Source organism: Ceratotherium simum, unplaced genomic scaffold (genome assembly GCF_057802395.1).
Source record: "Ceratotherium simum simum isolate JZ-2026a unplaced genomic scaffold, ASM5780239v1 HiC_scaffold_43, whole genome shotgun sequence".
NCBI lineage: Eukaryota > Metazoa > Chordata > Mammalia > Perissodactyla > Rhinocerotidae > Ceratotherium > Ceratotherium simum.
The window spans coordinates 2,600,422-2,622,444 of NW_028261259.1; the positions used below are offsets into that span (position 1 = coordinate 2,600,422).

At 42.5% G+C, this 22,023-nt stretch overlaps 1 protein-coding gene across 1 annotated transcript; it reads right to left on the bottom strand.

Moving 5' to 3' along the window:
- Window positions 1-4,424: 4,424 nt before the first annotated feature.
- LOC147911387 (actin-like protein 9) lies at window positions 4,425-6,072 on the bottom strand. Its single transcript, XM_087428025.1, is given in 4 exon segments — window positions 4,425-5,188; window positions 5,191-5,728; window positions 5,731-5,943; window positions 5,945-6,072. Coding segments are annotated over 4 exon segments (1,623 nt in total). The 5' UTR covers window positions 6,053-6,072.
- Window positions 6,073-22,023: the final 15,951 nt, after the last annotated feature.

Genomic DNA, 22,023 nt, shown 5'->3' on the forward strand with positions numbered 1-22,023 from the left:
ATGCTTTTCTTGGCTGAGGGGGGAAAAAAGCACAGAGATTGCTTTTGAGACCTTTTATAGGGAGTAATACAGCTGATGGATGGAAAGCCACCCCATTCACTTTTCTTTTTTGGATTTACTGATTTAACTGTAACTGTTGGCTGAGACTGGATTTTCCCGATTCCTATCCAGACACCTGCTCCCCACTTAGTAAACTCAGTGAATAAAGGAGACACAATCGCTGTCCCTCAAATGTCGTCTGAGAGTAAGACAGTGACATTAGACATCTTTCACATGTCCTGTCCTCCATGGTACATCCCAAGTGATGCACTGTGGTTTCCTTAGATTTCAGCCCAGAGCTGGGCACATAGTGGGTGGTCAATGCATGTTTGTAGAATGAATGCGTGAATGACTTAAAACCAGAAGTGGAAGAAATTGGGGACGGTGGGCTTGGGAGAGACTAGACTCCAGGGGTGTGTGTGAATACGGGTGGGGGGACCTCTCTGGTGCTCTCAGTGCCCCGGGTAGGGGAGTGGCAAGCAGAGAGCACAGAGGTTTACCTACAACTCCTGGAAGGAGGTGGGATTTCTAACAACAGACTTGAGGTAGTGAGCTCCCCACCCCTGAGAGTGTGCAAATGGGAGGGGCACATTTCTGGAGAGTTCTAGGGGAAATTTCTGTCCCAGGGAAGGTTTGGGGCTGGGGAAACCTTAGTCTGGTCTAAATGAGAGCCCTTTGGGTTTGCCAGCAGCCCAAGAGTGGTGGGGGTTTGTGCATCCTCCTCACTTCCAGTTGCATATGGGACTCAGCTTGTCCCACATCCCTTCTGTGTGCATGTGGCTGGCAGCGCCCTGACCCCGTGGTGTGGGGTGGGTCTCCTTTGAGCTCTGGGATGCAGTCCTCATGGTTCTAAATTTGGTGCAGCCCTCAGCCCCTTGAGCTTGGAGGTGCTGCCCCCTGGTGAGAAGAAAAAGCAGTTCCTCCTCATCACTTTGTAACCTTTCGGGGGTTCTTGTTTTGGGTTTTTCATATATCTTCTGACATCCTTTTTTTTTTTTTGTGAGGAAGCTGTGCCCTGAGCTAACATCCTTTGCCAATCCTCTTCTTTTTGCTGAGGAAGATTTGCCGTGGGCTAACGTCTGTGACCATTTTCGTCTACTTTATATGGGACGCTGCCACAGCATAGCTTGACAAGCGATGTGTCGGTGCGCGCCCGGGATCCGAACCTGCGAACCCCGGGCCTCCGAAGTGGACCGTGCACACTTAACTGCTTGCACCACCTGGCCGGCCCCTTGACATCTTTTTGTTTTGTTTTTTTTTTCCATTTTTTTTAATCTTTTGTTTATTGCAGTAACATTGGTTTATACCATTGTAAAACTGTCAGGTGTACATCATTATACTTCTATTTCTGCATAGATTACATCATGTTCACCACCAAAATACTAATTACAACCCATCACCACACAGCTACCGAATTATCCCTTTCACCCTCCTCCCTCCCCCCTTCCCCTCTGGTCACCACCAATCCAATCTCTGTCCCTATGTGTTTGTTTATTGTTGTTATTATCTACTACTTAATGAAGGAAATCATACGGTATTTGACCTTCTCCCTCTGACTTATTTCACTTGACATCTTTTTTTATATATATTTATTTATTTTTTATTGCGGTGACATTGGTTTATAACATTGTATAAATTTCAGGCATACATCATTATACTTCTGTTTCTGCATAGATTACATCATGTTCACAACCCAAATACTAATTACAATCCATCACCACACACATGTGCCTAATCATCCCTTTCACCCCCCTCCCTTCCCCCTTCTGCTCTGGTAACCACCAATCCAATCTCTGTCTCTCTGTGGTTGTTCATTGTTGTTTTTATCTTCTAGTTATGAGTGAGATCATACGGTATTTGACCTTCTCCCTCTAACTCATTCTGCTCAGCATAATACCCTCTACGTCCATCCATGTTGTCACAAATGGCTAGATTTTATTGTTTCTTATGGCTGAGTAGTATTCTATTGTGTATATACACCACATCTTCTTTATCCATTCATCCCTTGCTGGGCACTTAGGTTGCTTCCAAGTCTTGCTATTGTGAATAATGCTTCAATGAAAACAAGGGTGTATGTATCTTTACACATTGGTGTTTTCATGTTCTTTGGATAAATACCCAGCAGTGGAATAGCTGGGTCATACGGTAGTTCTATTCTTAATTTTTTGAGGACTCTCCATACTGTTTTCCATAGTGGCTGCACCAGTTTGCACTCCCACTAGCAGTGTATGAGAGTTCCTTTCTCCCCACATCCTATCCAACACTTGTTGTTTCCTGTCTTGTTAATTATAGTCATTCTGATGGGCGTGAGGTGATATCTCATTGTAGTTTTGATTTGCATTTCTCTGATAGTTAATGAAGTTGAACATCTTTTCATGTGCCTGTTGGCCATCTGTATACCTTCTTTGGAGAAATGCCTGTTCAGGTCTTTTGCCCATTTTTCAATTCGGTTGTTAGTGTTTTTTGTTGTTGAGCTGTATGAGTTCTTTATATATTTTAGAGATTAACCTTGGGGGTTCTTGCTGATTCTACAGGTTGAGGCCGCCTGTGTGGGCCGGGAGTGGGTAACACAGCACAGGGGGTCCAACTCGCATCTTTGTGAACTGGGGATCTTGGCCTGTCTGCGGGGCAGTCCCCCCAGCTGAGGACCACCGTCTGGCCCAGGATGGGGCTGGAGACACTGCCCACTCCCCAGGACGCCATGGGACAGGGTGGGTGGGGATAGCCAGAGCATTCACCTACCCCCATTGTCTGATGGCAGATGTGACAGATGGGTGGGGTGGGCTCAGCGCTCCACAGATAAACGAGTTTCCACTCTGGAAAATTCCTGCCTAAGAACGATGCTGGCAAGTGAGTCAGAGACAGAGACTCAGGCAGAGACAGAGACAGAGAGAGCCTGTGGGAGATGCTCAGTGTACAGGGACTGGTTGAAGGAATGAAGAATGAATGGTTCCTTGGACTGAGAGAAGAGAGAACTTAGCATCTACATGGATAAGCTCTGGCAGCTCGTGCTTGTTTTGTTGGTAAACTGGGAGGACGTGTCTTGGGAGACATGTCCAGGCTGCTGGGCAGGGGTCCTGACGTCTGTGGGGCTGGATGATGGCGTGAGGCAGAGGATCCTGCCTTCAGCAAGGGCCCAGGGTGGCTGAGGATGAGGACAAAGGGAGGAGACAGTTGGGAGGATGCCCAGCTTCCCTATCCTGAGAGGCTGGACTCCCTCTCCAGGCCCCCGCAGGGACAGGATGGGATGGGAGAGGCCTCATAGGGCATCCTCAATGCAGGTCCCAAAGAAAGCTCCTGGGGTGTGTGTCCCAGGAAGAGGCTGAGAGAGGTCTGGGGAGATGGAATGAACTTGGAATGAATTACAAGCAGAATGGAGGGAGATGGGGGTGGGCAGCTGGGTCATGGTGGCGTGGGTAGCCCTTGGGAACATCACTGCCCATTGGTGTCTCAACCAATGGGATGGGACCTGGGGGTGGGTTCCTGGGCGTCTGAAAACCCCAGGGTGGGGTGTCCTGGGGGTTCCTCATGAGGTGACGCTGGGAGAGTGTATTTGGGGAGGGAGTTGGGAGGTCAGAACACAGGGGAGGGACCTAGGGCATTAGTGGGGTCATCATGGGATGGTCCTGGGGGCCAAAGCCTTCCTGGGAGGATTCCAGGGCTGAGGACTGGGGTCAGGAGGTGCACTGAGAGACAGACCATGCAGGGGTATTTTCAGAGGGATGCAGAATAAGGGGCTGGGCTGAGAGCAGTGGCGTCATCCTGAGGGTTTGGGGTTTCAGAACATGGTGTTCTTTGGGGGTACGAATGGGGGATGGGTTGTGGGAGCACTTGGATGGAAGGAGTCTAGGGGAGCAAACTGTGAGGGGAGGGCAGAGTTTGGGGGAGGGGCAACTTGGGGCATGGGATTTGGACGAGGGATCCTTTAGTGGGCCATTAAAGGGAAGACCCCTGATGGTCAGAACTTGGATTTTTGTGGTGAATGTGGGGTTTCAGCACTTGTGGGGAGAATTTTGGGGGTGCTCATATTATCAGAGTATAGGAGAACTTTGGATAAACAGCCAAGAGAAAACCAATGAGGGGGTGGATTTGAGGTGCTTAGAACCAGGGATGTCTTGGGAAGTGGATCTCGGGGGTATGTTTGGGAGGATTAGAAATTGGGGGCAGACTATGAGGGTGCACCTAGGGGTTGCAACACTCATGGAAAGATTCTGAGAGGGGGTTTGGAGCGCCCAGTGCAGTTCCTTGGGGAGGAACAGGGTATGGGGGTGGGTTGAGGATCCTTGATGGACATGGCAAGGGGGTGAATTGGGGAGCTTAGAGCCCAGAGGAATCTTGGGGCACTATGTATCAAAAGAAATAGGTGATGGAGGGGAGATTAGGGGTTAGAATCTGGGGATGTCTTGGGGGGGTGGGTGGGGCCCCAACCTGAGAGTGCCCTGGGGGACACAGATCATGGAGACAGGTTTGACAGAGTGAGGACATGGTGGTGTGTTGGGGCTTGATCCTAGGGGAGGTGGGTTTAGGGAATCAGAACTGGGGTCTCTCCCGGGATGGACCATGGGAGGTGAGTTAGGACAGGGCAGAACCAAGGATGTCTTTAGAGGCAGATCTTGGTGGGGTGGGTGTGTGGGGTCAGAGCAAGGCGAGTCTGGGTGGGTCCAGGAGTGGACGAGGCTGGGCCCTGAGGGAAGGGAGCACAGAGCCAGCTGGGTAGCGGAAGCTTTACTGCCCACAACACTCCCCGCCCCTGCCCCGCGTCGGTAGCACTTTCGGTACACGATGTGGGGGCCCTGCTCCTCATCCTCCTCCCGCAGGACCCAGCAGGACTGGAAGGCGCGCAGCGAGGCCAGGACGGAGCCCGAGATCCACACCGAGAGGCTCCTGCTGGGCCGGGCTGTCACCACCGCGCGGGCCTCGCAGGGCAGACCTCGCAGCAGCTCCGCGCGGAAGCAGCCCTCGAACCCCGCGAAGACCAAGGAGCCCCCACAGAGCAGCACGTTCTGGGCCACGTCGGCCCGCACCTCCAGGGGCACCTTGAGAAGACCCCGTGTGGCCATGGTGGGGAGGCCCACAGGAGACAGCCCTGGGATCGCGGGCGGGCTGAAGAGCAGCTCCGGGCACTGGAACAGCTCCTTGCCCAGCGTGACCGTCCCTCCGGCAGCTCCAGGCTCTGCCGGTCTTCCTGCTCCGGCCGGGCCTGCTCCTGGAGCAAGTGGGCCACCACGTAGCAGTAGCGATGCTTAATGTCCTCCACCGTGTCCAGGTCCTGCTGGCCCAGCTGCACGCCGGAGCCGAGCAGCATCTCCGCCAGGAAGGCCGTCAGGTGGGTGCCCGCCAGGTCCAGGCGCTCCGTGGCGTGGGGCAGCTTGTAACCCTGGGAGACCGGCACCCTGGAGGTGACCCCATGGCCCGTGTCCACCACCAGCCCGCTGACCCGCCCGTGTGCGTAGACGAACAGCACAGACTGGGAAGCCACGTACATGGCGGGGGAACGCAGCGACTCGAAGGCCACCTCCACCAGCTTCTCGCGGTTGGTGGCGGGGCTGAAGGGCGGGTCTGAGAAAAGCAATGGGTGGTCCTGGGTGGCCACGCGGAGGTCGTGCTCCAGCAGGTAGCGACAGATGAGCTCGGCTGCACTCCAGTCCACCACGATGCCACTCCGCACCAGCTGCACCAGCGTCACCTCACCTCGGGGCGCGCGCGCGTGGCCTCGCGGATGAAAGTCTCCAGCGCCTGCTGCCTGGTGGGGGCCGGCTTCTGGGGCTGGCAGCCCACGATGGTGGCCACGGTGTAGGTGGGCCTCGCCTGCCCCGCGAAGCCCACCTTACAGGTGCCTGTGCCCGTGTCGATGACCACCGGTCCGGTCTTTGGTGGCAGCCTGTCGCCCACCGTGCTGGGGGGGATCCTGCTGCAGGGTCTTGTTTCCCGGGGTTGAGCAGGGGGTCAGGCCAGGCCTGGGGGCCTCTGGGGAGGACTGAGACTCCAAGGGGTTGGAGTGATTTGTGTCCATGGCTGCAGGTGGCCGGGTGGGCTGCTTGGCAAAGCTGACCCCTTTCCTCTGGGGTGCAGAGGTGTGGGGGGAAAAGGTGAGGCCGGGCCTGTGGCAGGCACAGACAGAGAGGGAGAGGGGCCGGCCAGTGGTCTGTGACATCACCCTGCCCTCTGCCCCCTTTAGAAGACATCACAATGAAGGGGTGGGGATAGGGCCCCTCCCTGTCCCAGAAAGCTCCTGAGATACTCATCTATTCTGCATTCCCCTCAAAGTGCCAAATTTGGAGAAGGAGGAGGATAGAGGGTGCCTGAGGAGAGATGTCTGACCCAGCTCCCTGATCCAGAACCCAGTAAGACCCAGGAATCCGTCTCTTGGGGCCTTATCTTGAAGTTATTCACATTGTAGTATGCGAGAGCTGGCCACAGGCCTCCTTAGAATATTAAAATATTAATCCTTATAATATTCATCGGAAGGTGATCAGCTAGTGTGGCTTTCTTGTTTCCAAGAGGAAACAGAAACCAGCTTCAGGCGGAGGCAAGGAGAGGCACAGAGACCCCTGTACTAGGTTCTTTGACTCTTCTGCTCTTCCCACTGCCTGGAACAGCCTCTGTGCCCCATTCCTGCAAAGCAGACGTTTGCCTCTTCCAATCTCAGTGGGACACTACCTCCTCCTAGAAGCCTTCCCTGATTTCCACTCCCTCTCTCTACTACATAGTGGCAGTGTGGGGTGTCTTCCTTCTCTCCAGGGATTTTCTCTGCTTCCCCTTGGTGGGGAGGGGGCATCCATGGGGCTACCAAAAGGGGCTTTCAGTACAGATAAAAGGTGATTGCATGTGAGAGGAAGGAATAGTCTTGACCAAGGAGAGCAGGCTGCACAATGGATCAGGATAGTTGCTTCAAAACCTGTTTTTGGTGGTGTTAGGTATCACCTGTTACAACAAATAACAAGTTAAAAATTTGTGTGTGTGTGTTTGTGTGGAGTGCTAGAAATCATCATGACTAGTGCTGAATGTGCTGTGGAGATATCGAGCTGAGAGAGACTTCATTTCCTAGTTGTGTCTAGATTTATTACCGTGGCCAGAGAGCGGGGTTGAGTTTTTATCAAATTAATTAATCAATCAATTAATTATTTGTGTGTGTGGCCATTTTGAAACGTTCATTTACTCAGCCATTTATTGAGGGTCCAGGGGCTTTTATTTCCTCCAGCTTTATTGAGATGTAATTGACATACAAGATTTTGAAAGTTTAAGGTGTACAACATGTTGATTTGATACACTTATGTATTGCAAAATGATTACCACTGTAGCATTAGCTAACACCTCCATCAAGTTACATAGTTACCATTTTTGTGGCGAGAACATTTAATATCTGCTCTCAGCATATTTCAAGTATATAATGTTTTATTATTTCATTCAAGTATATATAATTTATTCATCTTCCAAATGGTAATTTATACCCTTTGACCGACATCTCTCCATTTCCTCCACCCCCCAGCCCCTGGTAACCACCATTCTACTCTCTGTTTCTATGAGTCTGCCTTTTTTATTTTCTGTATATAAGTGAGATCACACGGTATTTATCCTTCTCTGTCTGACATCTCACTTAGCATAATGTGTTCATCCATGTTGTTGCAAATGGCAAGGTTTCCTTCTTTGCCATGGCTGAATAATATTTCTTTGTATATATATACCACATCTTTATCCATTCATCCATTGATGGATGCTTAGTTTGTTTCCATATCTTGGCTGTTGTGAAAAATGCTTCAATGAATATAGGAGGACAGATATCTTTTCAAGACCCTATTTTCATTTCCTTTGGGTATATACCCAGAAGTGGGATAGTTGGATTGTATGGTGGCTCTATTTTTAATTTTTTGAAGAACTCCCATACTGTTTTCCACAGTGGCTGCACCAGTTTACATTCCCACCAGCAATGCACAGAGGTTCCCTTTTCTCCACATCCTCACTAACTCTTGTTATATCTTGTCTTTTTGATAACAGCCATTCTAACAGGTGTGAGGGGATATCTCATTGTGGATTTGATTTGCATTTCCTGGTGATTAGTGATGCTGAGCACATTTTCATAAGCCTGTTGGCCATCTATAGGTCTTCTTTGGAAAAATACCTATTCACATCCTCTGCTCATTTTTCAATTGTGTTGTTTGTTTGTTTTTGTTATTGAGTTGTATGAGTTCTTTACTTATTTTGGATGCAGGCACTTTTTTGGACTGTTCACAATGACCAGAAATATACTAAACAACAGCATCTTATCCATTATTTTCAAATTTAGTTTTCAATTTTACTTTTTAATTCTCAGAAGGCTGAAAAAAACAACAGGAGAAAATGAAGTCACCCATAATCTCACTGCTTAAGAAGTCAGGATTTTGCCTCCGACCTTCTGATGCCCCTGCTCAGAGGTGACCTGATTAATGCTTTGGTGCACAGCCTTTCTGTTTTCAAATATTTTTGGTTAAAGAATAAGAGTAAGCATTTTGGCTAGAAGTGTTTCGTCCTCATGCTTATACAAAGAGCCATAGTGGTGATGTAATCAGATGGTTTTTTTCTTTATCATTTGGAAAGTTTATTGAAATCACACTTTTAAAACAAATTTAAGGAAGGTTCATTTGTGGTAAAATAAACATAACATAAAATTTACCATCTTAGTCATTTTTAAGTGTGCAGTCCAGTGGTGTTAAGTACATTCACATTGTTGTGCATCCAATCTTCAAAACATTTCATCTCATAAAACCAAAACTCTAAACCTATTAAACAACAGCTTCTCATAGCCCCTGACCCCACCATCCTACTTTCTGTGTCTATGAATTTGACTCCTCTAGGGACCTCCTATAAGTGGAATTATACAGTGTTTGTCTTTTTGTGACTGGCTTATTTCACTGAGCATAATGTCCTCAAGGTTCATCCACATTGTAGCACGTGTCAGAATTTCCTTCCTTTTTAAGGCTGCTTAATATTCCATTATAAGTATATACCACATTTTGTTTATCCATTCATCCGTCAATGTAAATTAGAGTTGCCTCTGCCTCTTGGCTATTGTGAATGATGCTGCTGTGAACATGGGTGTACAAATATCTCTTTGGGACCTTGCTTTCAATTCTCTTAGGTATACACCCAAAAGTGGGATTGCTGGATCATATGGTAGTTCTATTTCTATTATTTTGTGAGACCATCATACTGTTTTCCATAGCTGCAACACCATTTTACATTCCCACTAGCCATGTAGAGGGTTTCACTTACTCCACATCCTCGTCAATGCTTGTTTCTGGTTTTTAAAAAAGTTACAGCTATCCTAATGAGTGTGAGGTTGTAATAGAGCTTTGAGCATCAGCATGTTAAAAAGACATATTTAGCTCAGATGGATTATTCCATTAAGAATTGAACAGACTCTGTTGAGGGCCCAGCCTTTAGTGCCGATAGTGATACAGCTGTGTGTGGACGGGGAGGTGTCTCCCATTTCTCCTCCTTGTTCAGCACATCTGCAGGATGGACCCTTGACCCCATGAAAGAGTATTGTGGTGAATTTAGGTTACAGCCACTTAAGACAATAATAAACATTTTTTTCCTTTAAAGATTCCTCATGGCAAGTGAAAGGGGTGCTAGATGACAGCTTGGAAGGGGGCATCATGATGACTTAGAAATGGGTACTATGACCATTTTTTCTGATCAGGAAATAGAGGCTCAGAGAGGTGAAGTGACTTGCCCAAAGTCACACAGCTGGGGCGGGGCAGGAGCAGGATTTGAACCCAGATCTCTGAGATACTGCAGTGACTGACTGTGTGTCTGGGAAACTGTGAGGTCTCAGATCCAGCCCAAACGGTGGAAGTGGAGGCTGGGACTCTCTGAGGGGATATTGTGTCTGGCACATAACAGATGCTAGATCCTGGGATACCACAGCAAACAGGGCAGAGACCGTCATGATTAGAGGCAGCAATGCCGTGATATTGTTAAGACCACAGATCTGGAGCCAGCTGCTGGGGTTTAAACCCCAGCTCCTCCACTTCATGGCTGAGACCAACTACTATTCTCTCTGTGCCTCATCTTCCTCATTAGCAAATTGTACTTAATAATAGTACTGACTTCAAAGGGCAGGTATGGGGAGGGATGAGTTATTTGTGCAAGGTTAAGGTCCGTGGATGGCGCATAGTAAGTGCTATATGAGAGTGTTAGGTAAATTACAGGTAATGTAGTCTGTATGTGGGTGTGTGTGAGCAAATGACAACTGGAAACATCCAAGTAACAGCTTTGAAATGGAATTATATAGGATTAAATGGATTTAAATAGGCATTTCCATTGAAAGGGCATTTCGTGCACACACATCAACCAGACTTCAGATACGTGCAGCGAACTCCTCCAAAGCCCACGTGGGCCGGCATCTCTATCCGCCCGCCTGAGGGTGCTGGGAGATGACATGTACAGCTTCCCGCCGGCAGGAGGCGCCCAAGACCACCAGCGTCTTTTCCTTTCCCTGCAGCTAACTGTGTTCTCTTGGTCAGGAGTTCTCAACCTTGGTTGAAAATTAGAATCACCAGGGGAACTTAAAAAAATCCCCAGATCCTGGCTGCACCCCAGACCAATTGAATCGGAATCTCTGCAGATGGAGAGCAAGCATCAGTGATTTTTAAAAGCTCCCAGAAGAACTTAATGTGCGGCAGTTGGAGATCTACAGATCTGGGTCTTCAAAATTCTTAAATTCTTCATTCCCCCTGATCATCTGAAACATGGACAGTGAGTCTGGCTTGTGAGGCAGTTCTCTCAGACCAGCGGGTCCTCTTGCTTAAAGGTATATGAGAATCTGCAGGAGGGCTTGTTAAAAGACAGAGTTCTGGTCCTGCCCAAAGATTCTGATTCAGCAGGTCCAGGGTGAGGCCTGAGAATCTGCATTTCTAACAAGCTTCCAGGTGAGGCTGATCCTGTTGTTGCTCCACTTTGAGAAGCTTGTAGCCTTGTAGTTTTGTTTCATCTGGGAGATGAAAGGAAAACTCACAATAAAGCTGGAACTACAGGGTTTCATTATTTTATTTCTAAATACATTTTTAATTTCAAAATTTGAAATTACAAAATATTTCAGGCTTACAAAACTTACACACATACACACAGTCAAAGCATCAAAAATACAGAATAAATCAGGATAGCCAATGTGCAGAAACAACCTAAGTGTCCGTCAATGGATGAATGGGTAAAGATGATGTGATATATATATATATGCAATGGAATATTACTCTGCTATGTAAAGGAAGGAAATCTTGCTATTTGCAACAACATGGATGAACCTTGAGGGCATTATACTAATGAAATAAGTCAGACAAAGACAAATCATGTGTGACCTCACTTACACGTGGAATCCAAAATAGCTGAACTCAGAAACAGAGAGTAGAATGGTGGTTACCAGGGGCTGGGGGGTGGGGGAAATGGGGAGATGTTGGTCAAGGGGTACAAACTTCCAGTTAGAAGATGAATGAGTTCTGGGGATCTCAGCACAGCATCCTGATTATAGTCAACAATACTGTATTGTGTACTTGGAAGTTGCTAAGAGAGTAAATCTTCAATATTCTCATCACAAAAAAGAAATGTGTGACGTGAAGGAGCTGTTAGCTGACACTATGGTGGTAATCATTTCGCAATATATAAGTGTATCTAATCAACTCATTGTACACCTTAACCTTACACATATATTATGTCAATTATATCTCAGTAAAGCTGGAAAAAATGCAGACTAAAAAGCCAAGATTAATACAGCATCCCTATTTGTTCTCCAGGGGTTAAGGCAAGTATGCTCAAGTGATCAATGGCTGATTCTCTTAATTTATTGCAGTAGCCTAACACATGGAAATTATATGTCTCAAAATAATCGGGTGGGAGAGGGGCAGTACACAGAATTTACAGATTAAACTAGACTGGCCATGAGATGAAATATGTGAAAGCTAGATGATGTGTACATGAGGGTTCCTTTTACTACTGTCACTATTTTGCATATGCTTGAAATTATCCACAATTTCTAAGTTAAAAGCACAAGTAATAAAATATATGTTCATGTTGGTTCCTGGGGATGGGAACAGACAGTATGCACAAAGTTAAAAGCAGTAGATGGAGGTTGTTCTTAGTGTGCAGCACACTCCCATGGCTATATGCAGACTCATAAAATACCACATTACAAGTAATTTTGTTAGAAAGTAAAGCATATATTGCTGAGAACTCTTTTTTTGCAACATTATTCATACATCCTTCAGAACTTCTACTTCTATGGTCAACTCCCACTATTCTAAACTCCATGGCTCTTATTTCAAGGCCATTTGTCATTCCAGTCCTGCCTTGTATTGCTAAGCTTTTCTGTCAAGTATCCTACATGGTAGGCACTGTTCTGAGTTCTGGGAGATGATGTTTATCAAAACATACAAGGGCATGTTCTCCTTCAAATCAGAGCCAATACTTCTTTGATTTCTCTAGTACTTAAAACAAAGTAGGACACAATAAGGGAAGGAAAGAGATACTTATTAAGCAGCTATAGAAGTCTAAGTTTTAAAGAAATAAGTGAACAACAAAAGTAAGGAATATTTTGACAGGAAGAAATTTGATGCCTTCCCACTGGATCTACATCCTGAATTAGATATGCTCATTGGGTCATTTACATACTGTTTTATGACTACATTTATGAAAGCATTCAACCAAGTACATCATTTTCAGAACTTTTTTTTAACATCATTGAGTTACTGAGGCAATTAACAACCACATAGGGTATATATTGAACTCTTTCAGAGAAGAGAATATTTATTTTAACCATAAAATGTGAGATATTTTAGTTACAGTAAAGGGTAAGGTGCTTTAACAAAGAGATTAGGAAAAAAACACAGTGGTGAGCCGGCCCTGTGTCTTAGCTGTTAAGTGTGCGCACTCCGCTACTGGCGGCCCGGGTTCAGATCCCGGGTGCGCACCGACGCCCCGCTTCTCCGGCCATGCTGAGGTGGCATCCCACATACAGCAACAAGAAGGATGTGCAACTATGACATACAACTATCTACTGGGGCTTTGGGGAGAAAAAGGAGGAGGATTGGCAATAGATGTTAGCTCAGGGCCAGTCCTCCTCAGCAAAAAGAGGAGGATTGGCGTGGATGTTAGCTCAGGGCCGATCTTCCTCAAAAAGAAGAAAAAAACACAGTGGCTTCTATAAGATATAATTGGCTTCTCTTTCATATAACAATCCCGAGGAGAGCATTCAAGGGTGCTGGGGCGGCTTTGATACACAAAGTCCTTTAGGATTATAGATCCTTTCGTCTTCTTGCGCTACCACTTCCCTGAAATATTATCTTCATCTGCGTGCTTGAAGCTGGGTCACAAACACATTATGTTCCTACCCACAAGAAGGGGGACAAAAGAGAGGAAAGCCAGCACATTTTTTTTATTTTTAAGCAAATGAGGCAGAAGTTGTCCACATCTCTTCTAGTCCCATTCTACGAGTGATCACTTAGTCATGTGGGCACTCTTGACCAAAAGAATTCTGGGAAACGTAGTCTCTAGCTAGGTGGCTATGTGCTCCCAAAGAAAGAGATAATGGAATGGTAGGAGGAAGGGGAGTCTGCCAGTGAAATTACTTTAGCTGTACTACCCGGAGAAACTGTTCTCTCGGGTTATTACTCCATTTATACATAACACATTAAGGAACTGCCAAAAGAATTATCATTCTAAGCACGTGCCTGTTGAAGAAAGCACTGTCATATTCTGTTCAGAATTCACATTGCCATTTTCCAAAAATTTACATATGCCCTGGAATAAGGCTGATAAAAGGCTTATCAGTTAACAGTAGGTTTTAATAAATGCTGTTGACTTACTATTTTATAAAATATGTACAATATATGAACCTTCCTCAAAGAGCATATGACTTCAAAGGAGACCAGCAGAATGCAGCATATATAGAATTCTAAGTACACAGTGCGTTTAGCATAAGCTCTGATACAATTTTGAAGTATGCAATATATGTCCTCTCCTTTTTCTCTATTTCAATACTCAGCATCTTCCCAAGAACACCACCAGCTGTTGAAAGACTCTTTAAACAAGGAGAACACCAACTCTTTGAAGAGTCTTCTCCCCATAGCAGAAAGATCATATCTGAAAATCCCTAATATCTGAATATAGTTTGTTCCAGTAATATTCTCCAAAGAATATTGACATTTTAATGGTGGTTTTGGAGGAAAAGAAAACAAATGACTAAACTATAATGGCTATATTTCAGGATTTAGACTCCTATATGAGGGAAGTACTTAAGGTACTCTGATCCTTACCAGCTCTTCCAAGTCATCCAATATAAGGAATCAGCTCATTATAAGCTACATACAGTCTGACCTCCTTGCATTCACATGCATTATTGTGCATTCACATGTACACGATAATGTTTGCATCCCCTACGTCTTGCACAGCTTCAAGTGTGCAGTTTACCCCTGAGGACAAAGCTTTCCCCCCCAACTACACTTTGACACTGTCACCAGGGACAAACTAGTGAGCTTGATGTTCCTTTAAACTAAATTATTATGTTCTTAGAAATCTAGTTTATGACAGTGACCCAGAAAACTGTAAGAACATTGCCTACTTCCAACCTTGAGAAATATAACTTAGTGAACCCAGTCCTTGGCAGTGTCACTCAGACTCAAATATTATTCCACCCACTTGTCCCAGCTGCCAGCTAGATTGCAACCAACATAAACAGATAGATAGATGATAGACAGATAATAGATTATAGATAGGCAGACAGATAATAGATAGACAGACAGATACATAATAGATAGAAAAGTGATTCATGTTCATTTCTCCAAATTCAAAGGCTGTTCAACTATATTCAAAGGTTATTGAAAACGTGAATGGTGCTGAAAGCTTTTTAGGAGTAAAATCTTAATACAGAAAAATAGCATATTCCAGGATTTTATTGTCACATAAAACAACAATTTATTATGACCCCTCACATTTCTGACTTGGCTGGAACAGTCAGATAGTTTTTGCTTGGAGTCTCTCATTGATTGTTTGCAGCAAGCAGAACTGATCTAAAAGCTCTATTGGACTGACATCCAAGATGGCTGACAACTGATACTGGCTGCAGGATGGGAGATCAGCTGGAGCTGTTATCCAGAGCTCCTACACATGGCATCTATAGTGGCTTAAGCTTTGGAGTAAGGTGGCTTTATTCCAAGAGTGTCTAGTCCAAGAGACCAAAAGTAGAAGCTGCTGTTCTCTTAAGGTCTAGGCCTGAAAACTGGCACAGCACTAACCCTGCCATACTCTATTGTCAAAGTAGTCACAGAGCTCACCCAGATTTAAGGAGAGAGGCCATGGACTCCTCTTCTCAATGGAGAAGGGTCAAAGAATTTGCGAACACCTTTAATTGGCCACACACGGCTAGACACTCACTGCAGATGTAAGGAACAGCAAAGAGATCATTAAGAACATTTTTTTTTTGTATTACCAGATAATTAAACTAAAAGTGATATTTCAGAACAAAATCATTTACTTTAAATTACTTCAAATGAAGTTCATCTGGCCTCTAAGGAATTACAAAAAGTCCTGTTATGATTATTACTTGGTAAGTTATGGAGTTCTCTTCAACAGAAGCAAAGAGCTTGATAATTAAAGTGAGATCCTAAGGTAGCAATAAATATAAAAATAAGAACTTAATGGTTATGTTCAGAATACTCTAAATTGTAAGGAAAAAAGTGAATAAGTCTTTCATGAAAAAGCAACAAGGATAAATTTTAATTAATATATCAGCTACCACCTGTTCATAATTCAGAGTGAATTTTAAATAGAGAGATCTAAATTTCTCCAAAGATATTCCATTTAAACATAAAACATTTGTAAACAGAAAGGCACTATGGCAGAGATAGGATGCTTGTCAACCCTATTTTCTCTTTCTGGGCCTTGGTAAGACTACGTACCCCTGCCTCCCTTGCAGTTAGTCAGGGCTACATGATTGGGTTCCAGCCAATGGAATGTGCTCAGAATTGATGTGCACCACTTCAAAAGCTAGCTGTAAAACTACCTATACAATTCTGCATGCTTTCTCTTTTTTGCTTCTTAGCCAGGCAGATGAAAGAGATACAGTGGAGGACTCCCAGTAGCCTCTAAGGGTCAACAAAGATGAGTCATCTTCTGGTAGAGATTTGCCCTGTCCACGTCTGACATGAGCAAGAAAAGAAAATCCTTTGTTGTGCTATGCCAGTGACATATGAGAGTTGCTTGTTACAGCCACTAGCATTAATACACTGACTAATACAGAAAGTAAAAATTAGTATTCCACCTCCTTCCTAAAAGAGACACTGTAATCACCTTTTTTGGAATGCTTAGTGTATCTTGGAAATTCAAAGTTGGCAGGCACCCTGATGATTAGTGATATTCAGCGTCTTTTCACGCGTCTGTTGACCATCTGTATGTCTTAGGAAAAATGTCTTTTCAGGTCCTCTGTCCATTTTTTAATTGGATTGTCGTTTGTTTGTTTTGTTTTGATATTGAGTTCTATGAGTTCTTTATATATTTTAGATATTAACCCATTATCGCATATATCATTTGCAAATATCTTCTCCCACTCAGTAGGTTGCCTTTTCATTTTGTTGATGGTTTCCTTCTATGTGCAAAAACTTTTTAGTTTGATGTAGTCCCATTTGTTTATTTTTGCTTTTGTTGCCCTTGCCTGAGGAGACAAATCCAAAAATATGCTGCTAAGACTCATGTCAAAGAGTTTACTGCCAACATAGACCAATGTCAAAGAGTTTACTGCCTACATAGACCAATGTCAAAGAGTTTACAGCCTACATAGACCAATGTCAAAGAGTTTACTGCCTATGTTTTCTTCTGGGAGTTTTATGGTATCAGGTCTTACATTTAAGTCTTTAATCCATTTTGAGTTTATTTTTGTATATGGTGTAAGAACGTGGTCCAGTTTCATTCTTTTGCATGTAGCTGTCCAGTTTTCCCAACATCATTTATTGAAGAGACTGTCTTTCCCCCATTGTATATTCTTGCCTCCTTTGTCATAGATTAATTGACCATATAAGCATGGTTTTATTTCTAGGCTCTCTATTCTGTTCCATTGATCCACGTGTCTGTTTCAGGGCCAGTACCGTACTGTTTTGATACCATAGTTTTGTAGTATAGTTTGAAATCAGGGAATGTGATACCTCCAGCTTTATTCTTCTTTCTCAAGATTGCTTTGGCTATTCAAGGTCTTTTGTGGTTCCATATAAGCTTTAGGTTATTTGTTCTGGTTCTTTTAAAAATGCCATTGGTATTTTGATGGGATTACATTGAATCTTCAGATTACTTGAGGTAGTATGGACATTTCAACAGTATTAATTCTTCCCATCCATGAACACGGTATGTGTTTTCATTTGTGTTGTCTTCAATTTCTTTCATCAACGTCTTATAGTTTTCGGAGTACAACTATTTTATTCTTTTCAACGCAATTGTAAATGGGATTGTTTTAATTTCCCTTTCTGACAGATTGTTATTAGTATATAGAAATCCTGTGCAACAGGTTTCTGTATATTAATCTTGTATCCTGTAACTTCACCGAATTCATTTCTTAGTTCTAATAGTTTTTTGGTGGAGTCTTGTAGGGTTTTCTATATATAGTATCACGTCATCTACAAACAGTTCGAGTTTTACTTCTTCCTTTCCAATGTGGATGCCTTTTATTTCTTTTTCTTATCTAATTGCTGTGACTAGGACTTTCAATACTATGTTGAATAAAAGTGACAAGAGTGGGCATCCCTGCATTGTTCCTGATCTTAGAGGAAATGCTGTCAGCTTTTCACTCTTGAGTAGGATGTTAGCTGTAGGTTTGTCATATATGGCCTTTATTATGTTGAGGTATGTTCCCAACTTCATTGAGAGTTTTTATCATAAATGGATGCTGAATTTTGTCAAAAGCTTTTTCTGCATCTATTGAGATGATCGTCTGATTTTTATTCTTTGTTTTATTAATGTAGTATATTACATTGATTGATTTGTGGATATTGAACCCATCCTTGCATCCTTGGGATAAATCTCACTTGATCCTGGTGCTTGATCCTGGTGCATGATCCTTTTAATGTCATAATGGCCAGCATCAAAAGACAACAAATAACAAGTGTTGGCAAGGAAATAGAGAAAAGGGAACCCTCATGCACTTTTGGTAAGAATGTAAATTGGTGCATCCACTATCAAAAACAGTATGGAGGAGCTGGCCTGTTGGCGTAGCAGTTAAGTTCGTGCACTCCGCTTCAGCAGCCCAGGATTTGCAGGTTTGGATCCCAGGCGCACACCAATGCACCACTTACCAAGCCATGCGGTGGCAGGCATCCCATGTGAAGTAAAGGAAAGATGGGCATGGATGTTAGCCCATGGCCAATCTTCCCCAGCAAAAAGAGGAGGATTGGCAAGGGATGTTACCTCAGGGCTAATCTTCCTCACAAAATAAAAAAAAAAACCGGTATGGAGATTCCCCCCAAAATTAAAAATAGTAGTACCATATGATCCAGCAATTGCACTTCTGGATATTCATCTGAAGAAAACAAAAACACTAATTTGAAAAGATATATGTATCCTATGTTAATTGAAACATTATTTACAATAGCCAAGATATGGAAGCAACCTAAGTGTCCATCGATAGACGGACACTTCTATATACCATAAAGAAGTTGGGGGGTATATATATATACATATATATATATATACATACATATATATATACATACATACATACAAGGAATATCACTCAGCCATAAAAAGAATGAAATTGTGCCATTTGCAACAATATGGATAGACCTAGAGGTATTATGCTAGGTGAAATAAGTTAGACAGAGAAAGACAAATACTGTATGATTTCACTCATATGTGGAATCTAAAAAACAAAACAAATGAACAAACAAAACAAAACAGAAACAGACTCATAGATACAGAGAACAACTGGTGGTTACCAGAGGGGAGGGAAGTGGGGGATTGGGCAAAATAGGTGAAGGGGATTAAGAGGTACAAACTTCTAGCTATAAAATAAATAAGTCACGGGGATATAAATATACAGCATAGGGAATATAGTCAATAATATTGTAAAATTTTCTGTGGTGACAGATGGTTACTAGACTTACTGTGGTGATCATTTCATAATGTATATAAATGTCGAATCACTGTGTTGTACACCCGAGACTAACATAATAATGTATGTCAACTATGCTTCAATAAAAAACCAAAAAACAAAGTTGATAGGCACTATAGATGTCATCTGACTGATCTATTTTCTTGATGCCAGTACCACACACTGCCACCAATGAATAAAACACTTACAACCAGACTCAGAGAAATACACATTGTAGAAAGCAGCAGCATGGAATCCTATGTTGCCATGACAACAAGAAGATAATTCCATTTCAAAAGGATCACCAGCTCCTGTATGAAAAATAAACTTCTCTTCCAAGCAACGGTTGTTAAATGTTGCATGCAGGAAGGAAAGTATTGAACATCTCACTCCAAATAACTGATTACATCCTTTGGTACCATCAGTACCAACTACAACCAATATGAAAAAGCCACTTTGCTTTCTCCAGGTGTCCCTAAAATGTGAGTGCCAGCAACGGAATGAAACTTCCAGATAGCATATCATTCCCTCTGCCAGGGAATAAAGTAGCTTTTCCTTGAATAGTAACAATCATGCAATCTCAGCAATCTCCTCAAAATGAAATGTTTTGATCTAATAAACTAACCTTATGAATAAACTCATATCCCAGAAGTCTTGCTGTTTTAAATAAATACACCCTTAAAAATTACATGACACTGATGTTCTTTGAGGCTATGTGATAGTAATATTATAGATATAGATTACTTTAGAATTACAAGTAACCCTACAGATCATTCAGTCCAAATTCTTCACATTTTGGATTAGAAAATTGAGACTCAGAGATGCTTAGTGACTCAATCAATGCCGCAAGATGAATTAATACTATTTTGTACTATTATACTGTTTTTGTACTACTGCAGCATTGATACTATTTTTATACTGTGCAGTGTTTTCTATTAAAAATAATCAAAGTACCCACACTTCCAGCAATTACTTACATGAGCAATACTGTAATCTCTAAGGATATTTTAAAATATTTTGCCAATATTATACTTCCGCATGTAGAAGTAACTTCCAATGTAATCTTTTTAACTGTAAGGAGTTAACGAAAGAATAAACTGATGTGTTTCCAAATCTTCCTTGTCCTTCACTGTCTTTTGAAAAACTGGTACTATAAAACTTCATCAAGTTTTTATTAATTGTAAAAACACTATTTTATCTAATGAAAAGTGTCCATTATTATATATCTAATTATAAATATAGTATAATTTGAAGTGTGTGGCTTTATTATCCAGTTGTTTACATTAACTGAGCTACTCAACATTAAAGTCCTACTTTAATGAATAGATAAAAATAATTTTAATTAAATTATTGAAGTACCTGAAATCTAATTTATATACTTATTTCATAAATAGCAATTATACTATATTAAGTTTAGAGTGTTTCTAAACTGGCTGAAAATAATTATTTTGCCTAATTAGGTAGATATGCCATTGAAATTTCACTTACTATTAATTTTCTTAGCAAAATTTTCATTGAAAACATAAAGGTAAATTTCAGTTAAGCCTCTCTTCAAATTAATATTCATTCATAATTAATGAAATTTGAAATAAAATATTTTATATGTTAATAGTGACAACATTTAAATAACAAAAAATTAAGTGTGCAGGAAAATATTTATCATGATATTTTCTAAAATGAAAAGAATAGGGAAGCTTGAAGAAAAGAGCTTACAAACAAATATATCCTTTTCCACCAGCCCCTTGTCAATCTTAATTACTTTCTAAGCCTTAGCATTACAAAATAATCAATTTAGAAAATAGACCTATCAATATTCTGCCCCAAGTAATTCTTCATACATTTTAGATAAAGGTAGAAGAGCAAAACTACAGAGAGAGGCAAATATATAGACTGATATGGTATGAGCTTCCTTCCCATCTTTTACGGCCACGAGAACCTTCTCTTTCTGAACTTTTCATTTCCTCTGTAAATGTCGACCAACCTTAACAGTCTGATCATAAGACGGACCAACTCCCTCCCAGATTCCCCCACCACTGCCACCAGAAAATGCTGAAAAGGAGATTCAGTCTTACTGCCACTATTGGCCATATATTAGGAACAAGACCTGAATAAAAGCAGAAGCAATGGGATACCTACCAGTCAGCTCATCCCCTATGCCACCATATCTAATCTGATGCTTATTTAACAAATGTTAAATTTAACCTTTCTTTGATTTAACCCTTTTTCCATCCTGGCAAAGTTAGTACAACATTGGAAAGAGATTATCATTCATATTTTTTTTCAGAAAGTAGAAATAAATATCCAAAAGGAGTAAATGATTTTAGGAGCAGGAGAAGATTTACAAATTGTCCCTTTATCAAAAGAACAATACAGTCTCCTTATTCACACACATACCTGGGTTGAGTTACTGATAGAATGACATAAAAATATGATTTAAAATAATAATAATAATAATCAGGACTAGATACTGGCCCAGGGTATTTGTCTCTATCTCAGTGTAAAAGTTCTTAGCACAATCATAAAACATAAGTTTTCTTGGTTTCTGTTTGGCTTGGTTTGGTTTCAGAATAATTCTTCTTGCCCATCTAATGTAAGGGAACTGGCAACAAATATTAACGTGAAAATAAAAATTCAAACTTCATTTTAAAATTTATTTCTATTTTTAATATAACCAGAAGATCAAATTTTTCCAGCACCACCACTATCACTTTCTTTTAGAATGCCAAAGTCTAACCCCAATGTGGGGACTTAGGAACCAATCCATCCTTTTGCCAGTTAGGTGGCCTTGGGGAGAAATGGTCCAGGAGCTTTCTCTCCATTTCTTTCCCCTTCCACTCTTCTCTGTAACAGCCTGAGCACATCAGCATTTCTCTATGGAAAAGAAG